Below are 16971 nucleotides of genomic sequence, written 5' to 3'. Positions count from 1 at the left end.
CATTACAATGGAGACAATACAGTCCCAGAAGGTGAGGGCATTACAATGGAGACCAGACAATAGACCGAGAAGATAAGGGCATTACAATGGAGACTATACAGTCCCAGAAGGTAAGGGCATTACAATGGAGACTATACAGTCCCAGAAGGTAAGGGCATTACAATGGAGACTATACAGTCCCAGAAGGTGAGGGCATTACAATGGAGACTATACAGTCCCAGAAGGTGAGGGCATTACAATGGAGACTATACAGTCCCAGAAGGTAAGGGCATTACAATGGAGACTATACAGTCCCAGAAGGTAAGGGCATTACAATGGAGACTATACAGTCCCAGAAGGTGAGGGCATTACAATGGAGACAAGACAATAGACCGAGAAGGTAAGGGCATTACAATGGAGACTATACAGTCCCAGAAGGTAAGGGCATTACAATGGAGACTATACAGTCCCAGAAGGTAAGGGCATTACAATGGAGACTATACAGTCCCAGAAGGTAAGGGCATTACAATGGAGACTATACAGTCCCAGAAGGTGAGGGCATTACAATGGAGACTATACAGTCCCAGAAGGTGAGGGCATTACAATGGAGACTATACAGTCCCAGAAGGTAAGGGCATTACAATGGAGACTATACAGTCCCAGAAGGTGAGGGCATTACAATGGAGACTATACAGTCCCAGAAGGTGAGGGCATTACAATGGAGACTATACAGTCCCAGAAGGTGAGGGCATTACAATGGAGACTATACAGTCCCAGAAGGTGAGGGCATTACAGTGGAGACGAGACAATACAGTCCCAGAAGGTGAGGGCATTACAATGGAGACAATAAAGCCCCAGAAGGTAAGGACATTACAATGGAGACAATACAGTCCCAGAAGGTGAGGGCATTACAATGGAGACAAGACAATAGACAGAGAAGGTAAGGGCATTACAATGGAGACAAGACAATAGACCGAGAAGGTAAGGGCATTACAATGGAGACAATACAGTCCCAGAAGGTAAGGGCATTACAATGGAGACAATACAGTCCCAGAAGGTAAGGGCATTACAATGGAGACAATACAGTCCCAGAAGGTGAGGGCATTACAATGGAGACTATACAGTCCCAGAAGGTGAGGGCATTACAATGGAGACTATACAGTCCCAGAAGGTGAGGGCATTACAATGGAGACTATACAGTCCCAGAAGGTAAGGGCATTACAATGGAGACTATACAGTCCCAGAAGGTAAGGGCATTACAATGGAGACTATACAGTCCCAGAAGGTAAGGGCATTACAATGGAGACTATACAGTCCCAGAAGGTGAGGGCATTACAATGGAGACTATACAGTCCCAGAAGGTGAGGGCATTACAATGGAGACTATACAGTCCCAGAAGGTAAGGGCATTACAATGGAGACTATACAGTCCCAGAAGGTGAGGGCATTACAATGGAGACTATACAGTCCCAGAAGGTGAGGGCATTACAATGGAGACTATACAGTCCCAGAAGGTGAGGGCATTACAATGGAGACTATACAGTCCCAGAAGGTAAGGGCATTACAGTGGAGACGAGACAATACAGTCCCAGAAGGTGAGGGCATTACAATGGAGACAATAAAGCCCCAGAAGGTAAGGACATTACAATGGAGACAATACAGTCCCAGAAGGTGAGGGCATTACAATGGAGACAAGACAATCCCAGAAAGGTAAGGGCATTACAATGGAGACAAGACAATCCCAGAAGGTAAGGGCATTACAATGGAGACAATACAGTCCCAGAAGGTAAGGGCATTACAATGGAGACAATACAGTCCCAGAAGGTAAGGGCATTACAATGGAGACAATACAGTCCCAGAAGGTGAGGGCATTACAATGGAGACTATACAGTCCCAGAAGGTGAGGGCATTACAATGGAGACTATACAGTCCCAGAAGGTGAGGGCATTACAATGGAGACTATACAGTCCCAGAAGGTGAGGGCATTACAATGGAGACTATACAGTCCCAGAAGGTGAGGGCATTACAATGGAGACTATACAGTCCCAGAAGGTGAGGGCATTACAGTGGAGACGAGACAATACAGTCCCAGAAGGTGAGGGCATTACAATGGAGACAATAAAGCCCCAGAAGGTAAGGACATTACAATGGAGACAATACAGTCCCAGAAGGTAAGGGCATTACAATGGAGACAAGACAATAGACCGAGAAGGTAAGGGCATTACAATGGAGACTATACAGTCCCAGAAGGTAAGGGCCAGAAGGTAAGGGCATTACAATGGAGACTATACAGTCCCAGAAGGTGAGGGCATTACAATGGAGACTATACAGTCCCAGAAGGTAAGGGCATTACAATGGAGACTATACAGTCCCAGAAGGTGAGGGCATTACAATGGAGACTATACAGTCCCAGAAGGTGAGGGCATTACAATGGAGACTATACAGTCCCAGAAGGTGAGGGCATTACAATGGAGACTATACAGTCCCAGAAGGTGAGGGCATTACAATGGAGACTATACAGTCCCAGAAGGTGAGGGCATTACAATGGAGACAATACAGTCCCAGAAGGTGAGGGCATTACAATGGAGACTATACAGTCCCAGAAGGTAAGGGCATTACAATGGAGACTATACAGTCCCAGAAGGTGAGGGCATTACAATGGAGACTATACAGTCCCAGAAGGTAAGGGCATTACAATGGAGACAATACAGTCCCAGAAGGTGAGGGCATTACAATGGAGACTATACAGTCCCAGAAGGTGAGGGCATTACAATGGAGACTATACAGTCCCAGAAGGTGAGGGCATTACAATGGAGACTATACAGTCCCAGAAGGTAAGGGCATTACAATGGAGACTATACAGTCCCAGAAGGTGAGGGCATTACAATGGAGACAAGACAATCCCGAGAAGGTAAGGGCATTACAATGGAGACTATACAGTCCCAGAAGGTAAGGGCATTACAATGGAGACTATACAGTCCCAGAAGGTAAGGGCATTACAATGGAGACTATACAGTCCCAGAAGGTAAGGGCATTACAATGGAGACTATACAGTCCCAGAAGGTAAGGGCATTACAATGGAGACAATACAGTCCCAGAAGGTAAGGGCATTACAATGGAGACAATACAGTCCCAGAAGGTGAGGGCATTACAATGGAGACTATACAGTCCCAGAAGGTGAGGGCATTACAATGGAGACTATACAGTCCCAGAAGGTGAGGGCATTACAATGGAGACTATACAGTCCCAGAAGGTGAGGGCATTACAGTGGAGACGAGACAATACAGTCCCAGAAGGTGAGGGCATTACAATGGAGACAATACAGTCCCAGAAGGTAAGGGCATTACAATGGAGACAATACAGTCCCAGAAGGTGAGGGCATTACAATGGAGACAAGACAATAGACCGAGAAGGTAAGGGCATTACAATGGAGACTATACAGTCCCAGAAGGTGAGGGCATTACAATGGAGACTATACAGTCCCAGAAGGTAAGGGCATTACAATGGAGACTATACAGTCCCAGAAGGTAAGGGCATTACAATGGAGACAATACAGTCCCAGAAGGTGAGGGCATTACAATGGAGACTATACAGTCCCAGAAGGTGAGGGCATTACAATGGAGACTATACAGTCCCAGAAGGTAAGGGCATTACAATGGAGACAATAAAGTCCCAGAAGGTAAGGGCATTACAATGGAGACAATAAAGTCCCAGAAGGTAAGGGCATTACAATGGAGACAATAAAGCCCCAGAAGGTAAGGGCATTACAATGGAGACAATAAAGCCCCAGAAGGTAAGGGCATTACAATGGAGACAAGACAATCCCAGAAGGTAAGGGCATTACAATGGAGACAATACAGTCCCAGAAGGTAAGGGCATTACAATGGAGACAAGACAATAGTCCCAGAAGGTAAGGGCATTACAATGGAGACAACACAGTCCCAGAAGATAAGGGCATTACAGTGGAGACAAGACAATAGTCCCAGAAGATAAGGGCATTACAATGGAGACAAGACAATAGTCCCAGAAGATAAGGGCATTACAGTGGAGACAACACAGTCCCAGAAGATAAGGGCATTACAGTGGAGACGAGACAATAGTCCCAGAAGATAAGGGCATTACAATGGAGACTATACAGTCCCAGAAGGTGAGGGCATTACAATGGAGACTATACAGTCCCAGAAGGTGAGGGCATTACAATGGAGACTATACAGTCCCAGAAGGTGAGGGCATTACAATGGAGACAATACAGTCCCAGAAGGTGAGGGCATTACAATGGAGACTATACAGTCCCAGAAGGTGAGGGCATTACAATGGAGACTATACAGTCCCAGAAGGTAAGGGCATTACAATGGAGACAATAAAGGAGACAATAGACAATAAAGCCCCAGAATGTAAGGGCATTACAATGGAGACAATAAAGCCCCAGAAGGTAAGGGCATTACAATGGAGACAATAAAGCCCCAGAAGGTAAGGGCATTACAATGGAGACAAGACAATAGACCCAGAAGGTAAGGGCATTACAATGGAGACAACACAGTCCCAGAAGATAAGGGCATTACAGTGGAGACAAGACAATAGTCCCAGAAGATAAGGGCATTACAGTGGAGACAACACAGTCCCAGAAGATAAGGGCATTACAGCGGAGACAAGACAATAGTCCCAGAAGATAAGGGCATTACAATGGAGACAAGACAATAGTCCCAGAAGATAAGGGCATTACAGTGGAGACAACACAGTCCCAGAAGATAAGGGCATTACAGTGGAGACGAGACAATAGTCCCAGAAGATAAGGGCATTACAATGGAGACAAGACAATAGTCCCAGAAGATTTGGGCATTACAGTGGAGACAACACAGTCCCAGAAGATTTGGGCATTACAGTGGAGACAACACAGTCCCAGAAGATAAGGGCTTTACAGTGGAGACGAGACAGTAGTCCCAGAAGATAAGGGCATTACAATGGAGACAAGACAATAGTCCCAGAAGATAAGGGCATTACAGTGGAGACAACACAGTCCCAGAAGATAAGGGCATTACAGTGGAGACGAGACAACACAGTCCCAGAAGGTGAAGGCATTACAATGGAGACAAGACAATACAGTCCCAGAAGATAAGGGCATTACAGTGGAGACAAGACAATACAGTCCCAGAAGGTGAGGGCATTACAATGGAGACAAGACAATACAGTCCCAGAAGATAAGGGCATTACAATGGAGACAAGACAATACAGTCCCAGAAGATAAGGGCATTACAATGGAGACAAGACAATACAGTCCCAGAAGATAAGGGCATTACAATGGAGACAAGACAATACAGTCCCAGAAGATAAGGGCATTACAATGGAGATGAGACAATACAGTCCCAGAAGATAAGGGCATTACAATGGAGATGAGACAATACAGTCCCAGAAGATAAGGGCATTACAATGGAGACAAGACAATACAGTCCCAGAAGATAAGGGCATTACAATGGAGACGAGACAATACAGTCCCAGAAGATAAGGGCATTACAATGGAGATGAGACAATACAGTCCCAGAAGATAAGGGCATTACAATGGAGATGAGACAATACAGTCCCAGAAGATAAGGGCATTACAATGGAGATGAGACAATACAGTCCCAGAAGGTGAGGGCATTACAATGGAGACTATACAGTCCCAGAAGGTAAGGGCATTACAATGGAGACAATACAGTCCCAGAAGGTGAGGGCATTACAATGGAGACTATACAGTCCCAGAAGGTGAGGGCATTACAATGGAGACTATACAGTCCCAGAAGGTGAGGGCATTACAATGGAGACTATACAGTCCCAGAAGGTGAGGGCATTACAGTGGAGACGAGACAATACAGTCCCAGAAGGTGAGGGCATTACAATGGAGACAATAAAGCCCCAGAAGGTAAGGACATTACAATGGAGACAATACAGTCCCAGAAGGTAAGGGCATTACAATGGAGACAAGACAATAGACCGAGAAGGTAAGGGCATTACAATGGAGACTATACAGTCCCAGAAGGTGAGGGCATTACAATGGAGACTATACAGTCCCAGAAGGTGAGGGCATTACAGTGGAGACGAGACAATACAGTCCCAGAAGGTGAGGGCATTACAATGGAGACTATACAGTCCCAGAAGGTGAGGGCATTACAATGGAGACTATACAGTCCCAGAAGGTAAGGGCATTACAATGGAGACAATAAAGCCCCAGAAGGTAAGGGCATTACAATGGAGACAATAAAGCCCCAGAAGGTAAGGGCATTACAATGGAGACAATAAAGCCCCAGAAGGTAAGGGCATTACAATGGAGACAAGACAATAGACCGAGAAGGTAAGGGCATTACAATGGAGACAACACAGTCCCAGAAGATAAGGGCATTACAGTGGAGACAAGACAATAGTCCCAGAAGATAAGGGCATTACAGTGGAGACAACACAGTCCCAGAAGATAAGGGCATTACAGCGGAGACAAGACAATAGTCCCAGAAGATAAGGGCATTACAATGGAGACAAGACAATAGTCCCAGAAGATAAGGGCATTACAGTGGAGACAACACAGTCCCAGAAGATAAGGGCATTACAGTGGAGACGAGACAATAGTCCCAGAAGATAAGGGCATTACAATGGAGACTATACAGTCCCAGAAGGTGAGGGCATTACAATGGAGACTATACAGTCCCAGAAGGTAAGGGCATTACAATGGAGACTATACAGTCCCAGAAGGTAAGGGCATTACAATGGAGACAATACAGTCCCAGAAGGTGAGGGCATTACAATGGAGACTATACAGTCCCAGAAGGTGAGGGCATTACAATGGAGACTATACAGTCCCAGAAGGTAAGGGCATTACAATGGAGACAATAAAGCCCCAGAAGGTAAGGGCATTACAATGGAGACAATAAAGCCCCAGAAGGTAAGGGCATTACAATGGAGACAATAAAGCCCCAGAAGGTAAGGGCATTACAATGGAGACAATAAAGCCCCAGAAGGTAAGGGCATTACAATGGAGACAAGACAATAGACCGAGAAGGTAAGGGCATTACAGTGGAGACAACACAGTCCCAGAAGATAAGGGCATTACAGTGGAGACAAGACAATAGTCCCAGAAGATAAGGGCATTACAATGGAGACAAGACAATAGTCCCAGAAGATAAGGGCATTACAATGGAGACAAGACAATAGTCCCAGAAGATAAGGGCATTACAATGGAGACAAGACAATAGTCCCAGAAGATAAGGGCATTACAGTGGAGACAACACAGTCCCAGAAGATAAGGGCATTACAGTGGAGACGAGACAATAGTCCCAGAAGATAAGGGCATTACAATGGAGACAAGACAATAGTCCCAGAAGATTTGGGCATTACAGTGGAGACAACACAGTCCCAGAAGATAAGGGCATTACAGTGGAGACAAGACAGTACAGTCCCAGAAGATAAGGGCATTACAATGGAGACAAGACATTACAGTGGAGACGAGACAGTCCCAGAAGATAAGGGCATTACAATGGAGACAAGACAATAGTCCCAGAAGATAAGGGCATCCCAGAAGATAAGGAGCACAGTGGAGACAGACAACACAGTCCCAGAAGATGAAGGCATTACAATGGAGACAAGACAATACAGTCCCAGAAGATAAGGGCATTACAATGGAGATTACAATGGAGACAATACAGTCCCAGAAGATAAGGGCATTACAATGGAGACAATACAGTCCCAGAAGATAAGGGCATTACAATGGAGACAAGACAATACAGTCCCAGAAGATAAGGGCATTACAATGGAGACAAGACAATACAGTCCCAGAAGATAAGGGCATTACAATGGAGATGAGACAATACAGTCCCAGAAGATAAGGGCATTACAATGGAGATGAGACAATACAGTCCCAGAAGATAAGGGCATTACAATGGAGATGAGACAATACAGTCCCAGAAGATAAGGGCATTACAATGGAGATGAGACAATACAGTCCCAGAAGATAAGGGCATTACAATGGAGATGAGACAATACAGTCCCAGAAGATAAGGGCATTACAATGGAGATGAGACAATACAGTCCCAGAAGATAAGGGCATTACAGTGGAGATGAGACAATACAGTCCCAGAAGATAAGGGCATTACAGTGGAGATGAGACAATACAGTCCCAGAAGATAAGGGCATTACAATGGAGATGAGACAATACAGTCCCAGAAGATAAGGGCATTACAATGGAGACACAAGTATTCACTCTCCTTCTGATATGACTGAGAAATCACACAAACACGATTACTTTGGAGGAAATTATTTAAGACACTCATAAAGCACTTTTCATACACCCATAGTGCTCTCCAAAAACTATTTGTGTTCTCAAAGGTCAACACATTTCTAATGTGACTTAGTTTAGAATCTTTCTGTAACAATACCATCTTTCTCCCAATTTAAAGTTCTTCATGGTGGCTGCTATGGTACAGGGGCACAAAGTTGTCACAGCGCTCAGAGCAGAGTGCATCATGGGTAGGCACAGTTGAATCAATTAGTGTGGAATATAGAAATAAGGTCATATCCTGTCTGTCCTAATTAGATCCACGGCTGTCAGATCCTGGAGACGGTGTACAAGCACAGCTGTGGAGGTCTGCCCCCTGTTCGCATGGCCCTGGAGAAGTAAGTTACGGCCACAACTTTTTAAATCAAATGTGAAGTTAGCCTCTTATAGAAGCTTTATGCATTGTTTATGCTATTACTTGGATCTATGCTGCATGTGTGGTGTCATCCTGAAACTGATGCTGCAGAGTGAAATATGCAAGCCATATTTCCAGGCAAAACCTGAAGGGGTTAAGATCCCAGGGAGTGTATTTTTTAAAAATGTGTTATTTCTCCCCTGGATAAATTATTCCCATGACACATGTCATCCCCTCCTACACATAAACACTTGAATCTATACTGATACCTGGCTGGTGTTTCTTAGGGAAACACAACATAAAGGATCTCTCTTCTGTCCGTCTACTCAGGATCCTGGCGGTGTGCCACGGGGTGATGTACAAGCAGCTGGCGGCGTGGATGCTGCACGGTCTGCTGCTGGACCAGAGTGAGGAGTTCTATGTGAAGCAGGGGCCCAGCGCTGGAGGGGCCGCCGCCAACCAGGAGGAGGACGAGGAGGACCTGGGGATTGGAGGCCTCAGCGGTAAACAGCTGAAAGAACTACAGGACCTGGTGAGAGCCCTTATGCTAAGATTCAGGATCAGCTTATATCTTCCTCAAATCTTAACTGGCTGATCTAAGGTAAGAGGAAAAACTGATTCTAGATCAGCATCTATTGTCAATTGCATCCATGTTTCCAGCTGAGAGAACTACAGAATCTAGTGAGATGGCGGGTAGAAGTTGCCCTTAGGCACAGCTTCAGGTTCAGTTTATATCTTCCCTAAAATCCTAAACTTAAATATCGAGTGGAGAGGCAAAACTGACCTAAGATCAGTGTCTATGGGTAATTTCATCCTACTTCATACCATGGCACTTTATCTGTCCACTTGGATTTGAAGTGCTTGCGTTAGTGTAAAGCTTGCACCACTACTGTTAGTGTAAAGCTTGCACCACTACTGTTAGTGTAAAGCTTGCACCACTACTGTTAGTGTAAAGCTTGCACCACTACTGTTAGTGTAAAGCTTGCACCACTACTGTTAGTGTAAAGCTTGCACCACTACTGTTAGTGTAAAGCTTGCACCACTACTGTTAGTGTAAAGCTTGCACCACTACTGTTAGTGTAAAGCTTGCACCACTACTGTTAGTGTAAAGCTTGCACCACTACTGTTAGTGTAAAGCTTGCACCACTACTGTTAGTGTAAAGCTTGCACCACTACTGTTAGTGTAAAGCTTGCACCACTACTGTTAGTGTAAAGCTTGCACCACTACTGTTAGTGTAAAGCTTGCACCACTACTGTTAGTGTAAAGCTTGCACCACTACTGTTAGTGTAAAGCTTGCACCACTACTGTTAGAGTAAAGCTTGCACCACTACTGTTAGTGTAAAGCTTGCACCACTACTGTTAGTGTAAAGCTTGCACCACTACTGTTAGTGTAAAGATTGCACCACTACTGTTAGAGTAAAGCACCACTACTGCACCACCACTACTGTTAGTGTAAAGCTTGCACCACTACTGTTAGTGTAAAGCTTGCACCACTACTGTTAGTGTAAAGCTTGCACCACTACTGTTAGAGTAAAGTTATTAAAGCACCACTACTGTTAGTGTAAAGCTTGCACCACTACTGTTAGAGTAAAGCTTGCACCACTACTGTTAGTGTAAAGCTTGCACCACTACTGTTAGTGTAAAGCTTGCACCACTACTGTTAGTGTAAAGCTTGCACCACTACTGTTAGTGTAAAGCTTGCACCACTACTGTTAGTGTAAAGCTTGCACCACTACTGTTAGTGTAAAGCTTGCACCACTACTGTTAGTGTAAAGCTTGCACCACTACTGTTAGTTAGTAAAGCTTGCACCACTACTGTTAGTGTAAAGCTTGCACCACTACTGTTAGTGTAAAGCTTGCACCACTACTGTTAGTGTAAAGCTTGCACCACTACTGTTAGTGTAAAGCTTGCACCACTACTGTTAGTGTAAAGCTTGCACCACTACTGTTAGTGTAAAGCTTGCACCACTACTGTTAGTGTAAAGCTTGCACCACTACTGTTAGTGTAAAGCTTGCACCACTACTGTTAGTGTAAAGCTTGCACCACTACTGTTAGTGTAAAGCTTGCACCACTACTGTTAGTGTAAAGCTTGCACCACTACTGTTAGTGTAAAGCTTGCACCACTACTGTTAGTGTAAAGCTTGCACCACTACTGTTAGTGTAAAGCTTGCACCACTACTGTTAGTGTAAAGCTTGCACCACTACTGTTAGTGTAAAGATTGCACCACTACTGTTAGTGTAAAGCTTGCACCACTACTGTTAGTGTAAAGCTTGCACCACTACTGTTAGTGTAAAGCTTGCACCACTACTGTTAGTGTAAAGTAAACTGTTAGTGTAAAGCTTGCACCACTGTTACTGTTAGTGTAAAGCTTGCACCACTACTGTTAGTGTAAAGCTTGCACCACTACTGTTAGTGTAAAGCTTGCACCACTACTGTTAGTGTAAAGCTTGCACCACTACTGTTAGTGTAAAGCTTGCACCACTACTGTTAGTGTAAAGCTTGCACCACTACTGTTAGTGTAAAGCTTGCACCACTACTGTTAGTGTAAAGCTTGCACCACTACTGTTAGTGTAAAGCTTGCACCACTACTGTTAGTAAAGCTTGCACCACTACTGTTAGTGTAAAGCTTGCACCACTACTGTTAGTGTAAAGCTTGCACCACTACTGTTAGTGTAAAGCTTGCACCACTACTGTTAGTGTAAAGCTTGCACCACTACTGTTAGTGTAAACTACTGTTTGCACCACTACTGTTAGTGTAAAGCTTGCACCACTACTGTTAGTGTAAAGCTTGCACCACTACTGTTAGTGTAAAGCTTGCACCACTACTGTTAGTGTAAAGCTTGCACCACTACTGTTAGTGTAAAGCTTGCACCACTACTGTTAGTGTAAAGCTTGCACCACTACTGTTAGTGTAAAGCTTGCACCACTACTGTTAGTGTAAAGCTTGCACCACTACTGTTAGTGTAAAGCTTGCACCACTACTGTTAGTGTAAAGCTTGCACCACTACTGTTAGTGTAAAGCTTGCACCACTACTGTTAGTGTAAAGCTTGCACCACTACTGTTAGTGTAAAGCTTGCACCACTACTGTTAGTGTAAAGCTTGCACCACTACTGTTAGTAAAGTAAAGCTTGCACCACTACTGTTAGTGTAAAGCTTGCACCACTACTGTTAGTGTAAAGCTTGCACCACTACTGTTAGTGTAAAGCTTGCACCACTACTGTTAGTGTAAAGCTTGCACCACTACTGTTAGTGTAAAGCTTGCACCACTACTGTTAGTGTAAAGCTTGCACCACTACTGTTAGTGTAAAGCTTGCACCACTACTGTTAGTGTAAAGCTTGCACCACTACTGTTAGTGTAAAGCTTGCACCACTACTGTTAGTGTAAAGCTTGCACCACTACTGTTAGTGTAAAGCTTGCACCACTACTGTTAGTGTAAAGCTTGCACCACTTAGTGTAAAGCTTGCACCACTACTGTTAGTGTAAAGCTTGCACCACTACTGTTAGTGTAAAGCTTGCACCACTACTGTTAGTGTAAAGATTGCACCACTACTGTTAGTGTAAAGCTTGCACCACTACTGTTAGTGTAAAGCTTGCACCACTACTGTTAGTGTAAAGATTGCACCACTACTGTTAGTGTAAAGCTTGCACCACTACTGTTAGAGTAAAGATTGCACCACTACTGTTAGGTAAAGCTACTGTTAGTGTAAAGCACCACTACTGTTAGAGTAAAGATTGCACCACTACTGTTAGTGTAAAGATTGCACCACTACTGTTAGTGTAAAGCTTGCACCACTACTGTTAGTGTAAAGCTTGCACCACTACTGTTAGAGTAAAGCTTGCACCACTACTGTTAGAGTAAAGCTTGCACCACTACTGTTAGTGTAAAGCTTGCACCACTACTGTTAGTGTAAAGCTTGCACCACTACTGTTAGTGTAAAGCTTGCACCACTACTGTTAGTGTAAAGCTTGCACCACTACTGTTAGTGTAAAGCTTGCACCACTACTGTTAGTGTAAAGTTGCACCACTACTGTTAGTGTAAAGCTTGCACCACTACTGTTAGTGTAAAGCTTGCACCACTACTGTTAGTGTAAAGCTTGCACCACTACTGTTAGATAAAGCTACTGTTAGTGTAAAGCTTGCACCACTACTGTTAGTGTAAACTACTTGCACCACTACTGTTAGTGTAAAGCTTGCACCACTACTGTTAGTGTAAAGATTGCACCACTACTGTTAGTGTAAAGCTTGCACCACTACTGTTAGTGTAAAGCTTGCACCACTACTGTTAGTGTAAAGCTTGCACCACTACTGTTAGTGTAAAGCTTGCACCACTACTGTTAGTGTAAAGATTGCACCACTACTGTTAGAGTAAAGATTGCACCACTACTGTTAGTGTAAAGCTTGCACCACTACTGTTAGTGTAAAGCTTGCACCACTACTGTTAGTGTAAAGCTTGCACCACTACTGTTAGTGTAAAGCTTGCACCACTACTGTTAGTGTAAAGATTGCACCACTACTGTTAGTGTAAAGCTTGCACCACTACTGTTAGTGTAAAGCACCACTACTGTTAGTGTAAAGCTTGCACCACTACTGTTAGTGTAAAGCTTGCACCACTACTGTTAGTGTAAAGCTTGCACCACTACTGTTAGTGTAAAGCTACTGTTAGTGTAAAGATTGCACCACTACTGTTAGTGTAAAGCTTGCACTACTGTTAGTGTAAAGCTTGCACCACTACTGTTAGTGTAAAGCTTGCACCACTACTGTTAGTGTAAAGCTTGCACCACTACTGTTAGTGTAAAGCTTGCACCACTACTGTTAGTGTAAAGCTTGCACCACTACTGTTAGTGTAAAGCTTGCACCACTACTGTTAGTGTAAAGCTTGCACCACTACTGTTAGTGTAAAGCTTGCACCACTACTGTTAGTGTAAAGCTTGCACCACTACTGTTAGTGTAAAGCTTGCACCACTACTGTTAGTGTAAAGCTTGCACCACTACTGTTAGTGTAAAGCTTGCACCACTACTGTTAGTGTAAAGCTTGCACCACTACTGTTAGTGTAAAGACCACTACTGTTAGTGTAAAGCTTGCACCACTACTGTTAGTGTAAAGCTTGCACCACTACTGTTAGTGTAAAGCTTGCACCACTACTGTTAGTGTAAAGCTTGCACCACTACTGTTAGTGTAAAGCTTGCACCACTACTGTTAGTGTAAAGCTTGCTGTTAGTGTACCACTACTGTTAGTGTAAAGCTTGCACCACTACTGTTAGTGTAAAGCTTTGCACCACTACTGTTAGTGTAAAGCTTGCACCACTACTGTTAGTGTAAAGCTTGCACCACTACTGTTAGTGTAAAGCTTGCACCACTACTGTTAGTGTAAAGCTTGCACCACTACTGTTAGTGTAAAGCACCACACTGTTAGTGTAAAGCACTACTGTTAGTGTAAAGCTTGCACCACTACTGTTAGTGTAAAGCTTGCACCACTACTGTTAGTGTAAAGCTTGCACCACTACTGTTAGTGTAAAGCTTGCACCACTACTGTTAGTGTAAAGCTTGCACCACTACTGTTAGTGTAAAGCTTGCACCACTACTGTTAGTGTAAAGCTTGCACCACTACTGTTAGTGTAAAGCTTGCACCACTACTGTTAGTGTAAAGCTTGCACCACTACTGTTAGTGTAAAGCTTGCACCACTACTGTTAGTGTAAAGCTTGCACCACTACTGTTAGTGTAAAAAGCTTGCACCACTACTGTTAGTGTAAAGCTTGCACCACTACTGTTAGTGTAAAGCTTGCACCACTACTGTTAGTGTAAAGCTTGCACCACTACTGTTAGTGTAAAGATTGCACCACTACTGTTAGTGTAAAGCTTGCACCACTACTGTTAGTGTAAAGCTTGCACCACTACTGTTAGTGTAAAGCTTGCACCACTACTGTTAGTGTAAAGCTTGCACCACTACTGTTAGTGTAAAGCTTGCACCACTACTGTTAGTGTAAAGCTTGCACCACTACTGTTAGTGTAAAGCTTGCACCACTACTGTTAGTGTAAAGCTTGCACCACTACTGTTAGTGTAAAGCTTGCACCACTACTGTTAGTGTAAAGCTTGCACCACTACTGTTAGTGTAAAGTTGCACCACTACTGTTAGTGTAAAGCTTGCACCACTACTGTTAGTGTAAAGCTTGCACCACTACTGTTAGTGTAAAGCTTGCACCACTACTGTTAGTGTAAAGATTGCACCACTACTGTTAGTGTAAAGCTTGCACCACTACTGTTAGTGTAAAGCTTGCACCACTACTGTTAGTGTAAAGCTTGCACCACTACTGTTAGTGTAAAGCACCACTACTGTTAGTGTAAAGCTTGCACCACTACTGTTAGTGTAAAGCTTGCACCACTACTGTTGTGTAAAGTACTGTTAGTGTAAAGCTTGCACCACTACTGTTAGTGTAAAGCTTGCACCACTACTGTTAGTGTAAAGCTTGCACCACTACTGTTAGTGTAAAGCTTGCACCACTACTGTTAGTGTAAAGCTTGCACCACTACTGTTAGTGTAAAGCTTGCACCACTACTGTTAGTGTAAAGCTTGCACCACTACTGTTAGTGTAAAGCTTGCACCACTACTGTTAGTGTAAAGCTTGCACCACTACTGTTAGTGTAAAGCTTGCACCACTACTGTTAGTGTAAAGCTTGCACCACTACTGTTAGTGTAAAGCTTGCACCACTACTGTTAGTGTAACCACTACTGTTAGTGTAAAGCTTGCACCACTACTGTTAGTGTAAAGCTTGCACCACTACTGTTAGTGTAAAGCTTGCACCACTACTGTTAGTGTAAAGCTTGCACCACTACTGTTAGTGTAAAGATTGCACCACTACTGTTAGTGTAAAGCTTGCACCACTACTGTTAGTGTAAAGCTTGCACCACTACTGTTAGTGTAAAGCTTGCACCACTACTGTTAGTGTAAAGCACCACTACTGTTAGTGTAAAGCTTGCACCACTACTGTTAGTGTAAAGCTTGCACCACTACTGTTAGTGTAAAGCTTGCACCACTACTGTTAGTGTAAAGCTTGCACCACTACTGTTAGTGTAAAGCTTGCACCACTACTGTTAGTGTAAAGCTTGCACCACTACTGTTAGTGTAAAGCACCACTACTGTTAGTGTAAAGCTTGCACCACTACTGTTAGTGTAAAGCTTGCACCACTACTGTTAGTGTAAAGCTTGCACCACTACTGTTAGTGTAAAGCTTGCACCACTACTGTTAGTGTAAAGCTTGCACCACTACTGTTAGTGTAAAGCTTGCACCACTACTGTTAGTGTAAAGCTTGCACCACTACTGTTAGTGTAAAGCTTGCACCACTACTGTTAGTGTAAAGCTTGCACCACTACTGTTAGTGTAAAGCTTGCACCACTACTGTTAGTGTAAAGCTTGCACCACTACTGTTAGTGTAAAGCTTGCACCACTACTGTTAGTGTAAAGCTTGCACCACTACTGTTAGTGTAAAGCTTAAAGCACCACTACTGTTAGTGTAAAGCTTGCACCACTACTGTTAGTGTAAAGCACCACTACTGTTAGTGTAAAGCTTGCACCACTACTGTTAGTGTAAAGCTTGCACCACTACTGTTAGTGTAAAGCTTGCACCACTACTGTTAGTGTAAAGCTTGCACCACTACTGTTAGTGTAAAGCTTGCACCACTACTGTTAGTGTAAAGCTTGCACCACTACTGTTAGTGTAAAGCTTGCACCACTACTGTTAGTGTAAAGCTTGCACCACTACTGTTAGTGTAAAGTTGCACCACTACTGTTAGTGTAAAGCTTGCACCACTACTGTTAGTGTAAAGCTTGCACCACTACTGTTAGTGTAAAGCTTGCACCACTACTGTTAGTGTAAAGCTTGCACCACTACTGTTAGTGTAAAGCACCACTACTGTTAGTGTAAAGCTTGCACCACTACTGTTAGTGTAAAGCTTGCACCACTACTGTTAGTGTAAAGATTGCACCACTACTGTTAGTGTAAAGCTTGCACCACTACTGTTAGTGTAAAGCTTGCACCACTACTGTTAGTGTAAAGCTTGCACCACTACTGTTAGTGTAAAGCTGCACCACTACTAGTGTAAAGCTTGCACCACTACTGTTAGTGTAAAGCTTGCACCACTACTGTTAGTGTAAAGCTTGCACCACTACTGTTAGTGTAAAGCTTGCACCACTACTGTTAGTGTAAAGCTTGCACCACTACTGTTAAGTTAGTGTAAAGCACCACTACTGTTAGTGTAAAGCTTGCACCACTACTGTTAGTGTAAAGCTTGCACCACTACTGTTAGTGTAAAGCTTGCACCACTACTGTTAGT

The 16971-nt window shown here is 43.7% G+C and overlaps 1 protein-coding gene and 1 long non-coding RNA gene across 2 annotated transcripts in view; both read left to right on the top strand.

The window, feature by feature from the left end:
* The window catches only part of tubgcp4 (tubulin, gamma complex associated protein 4), a 33074-nt gene that overhangs the window by 3311 nt on the left and 12792 nt on the right, over positions 1-16971 (top strand). The window contains exons 6-7 of the mRNA XM_052515957.1: positions 8536-8615; positions 8963-9164. Of these exons, the coding sequence (XP_052371917.1) occupies positions 8536-8615; positions 8963-9164 (282 nt within the window). The remainder of the gene's footprint in view (positions 1-8535; positions 8616-8962; positions 9165-16971) is intronic.
* On the top strand, positions 45-8074 carry LOC127928703 (uncharacterized). Its single transcript, XR_008131930.1, has 6 exons — positions 45-1036; positions 1113-1340; positions 1803-2228; positions 3313-3391; positions 4490-5606; positions 7782-8074. It is a non-coding gene; the product is annotated as an uncharacterized LOC127928703 (long non-coding RNA).

The sequence above is a fragment of the Oncorhynchus keta genome, unplaced genomic scaffold (assembly GCF_023373465.1).
Source record: "Oncorhynchus keta strain PuntledgeMale-10-30-2019 unplaced genomic scaffold, Oket_V2 Un_scaffold_3531_pilon_pilon, whole genome shotgun sequence".
Classification (NCBI taxonomy): Eukaryota; Metazoa; Chordata; class Actinopteri; order Salmoniformes; family Salmonidae; genus Oncorhynchus; species Oncorhynchus keta.
Note: the sequence above shows the minus strand (reverse complement) of the source record. Positions and strands in the feature narration are given on the sequence as shown.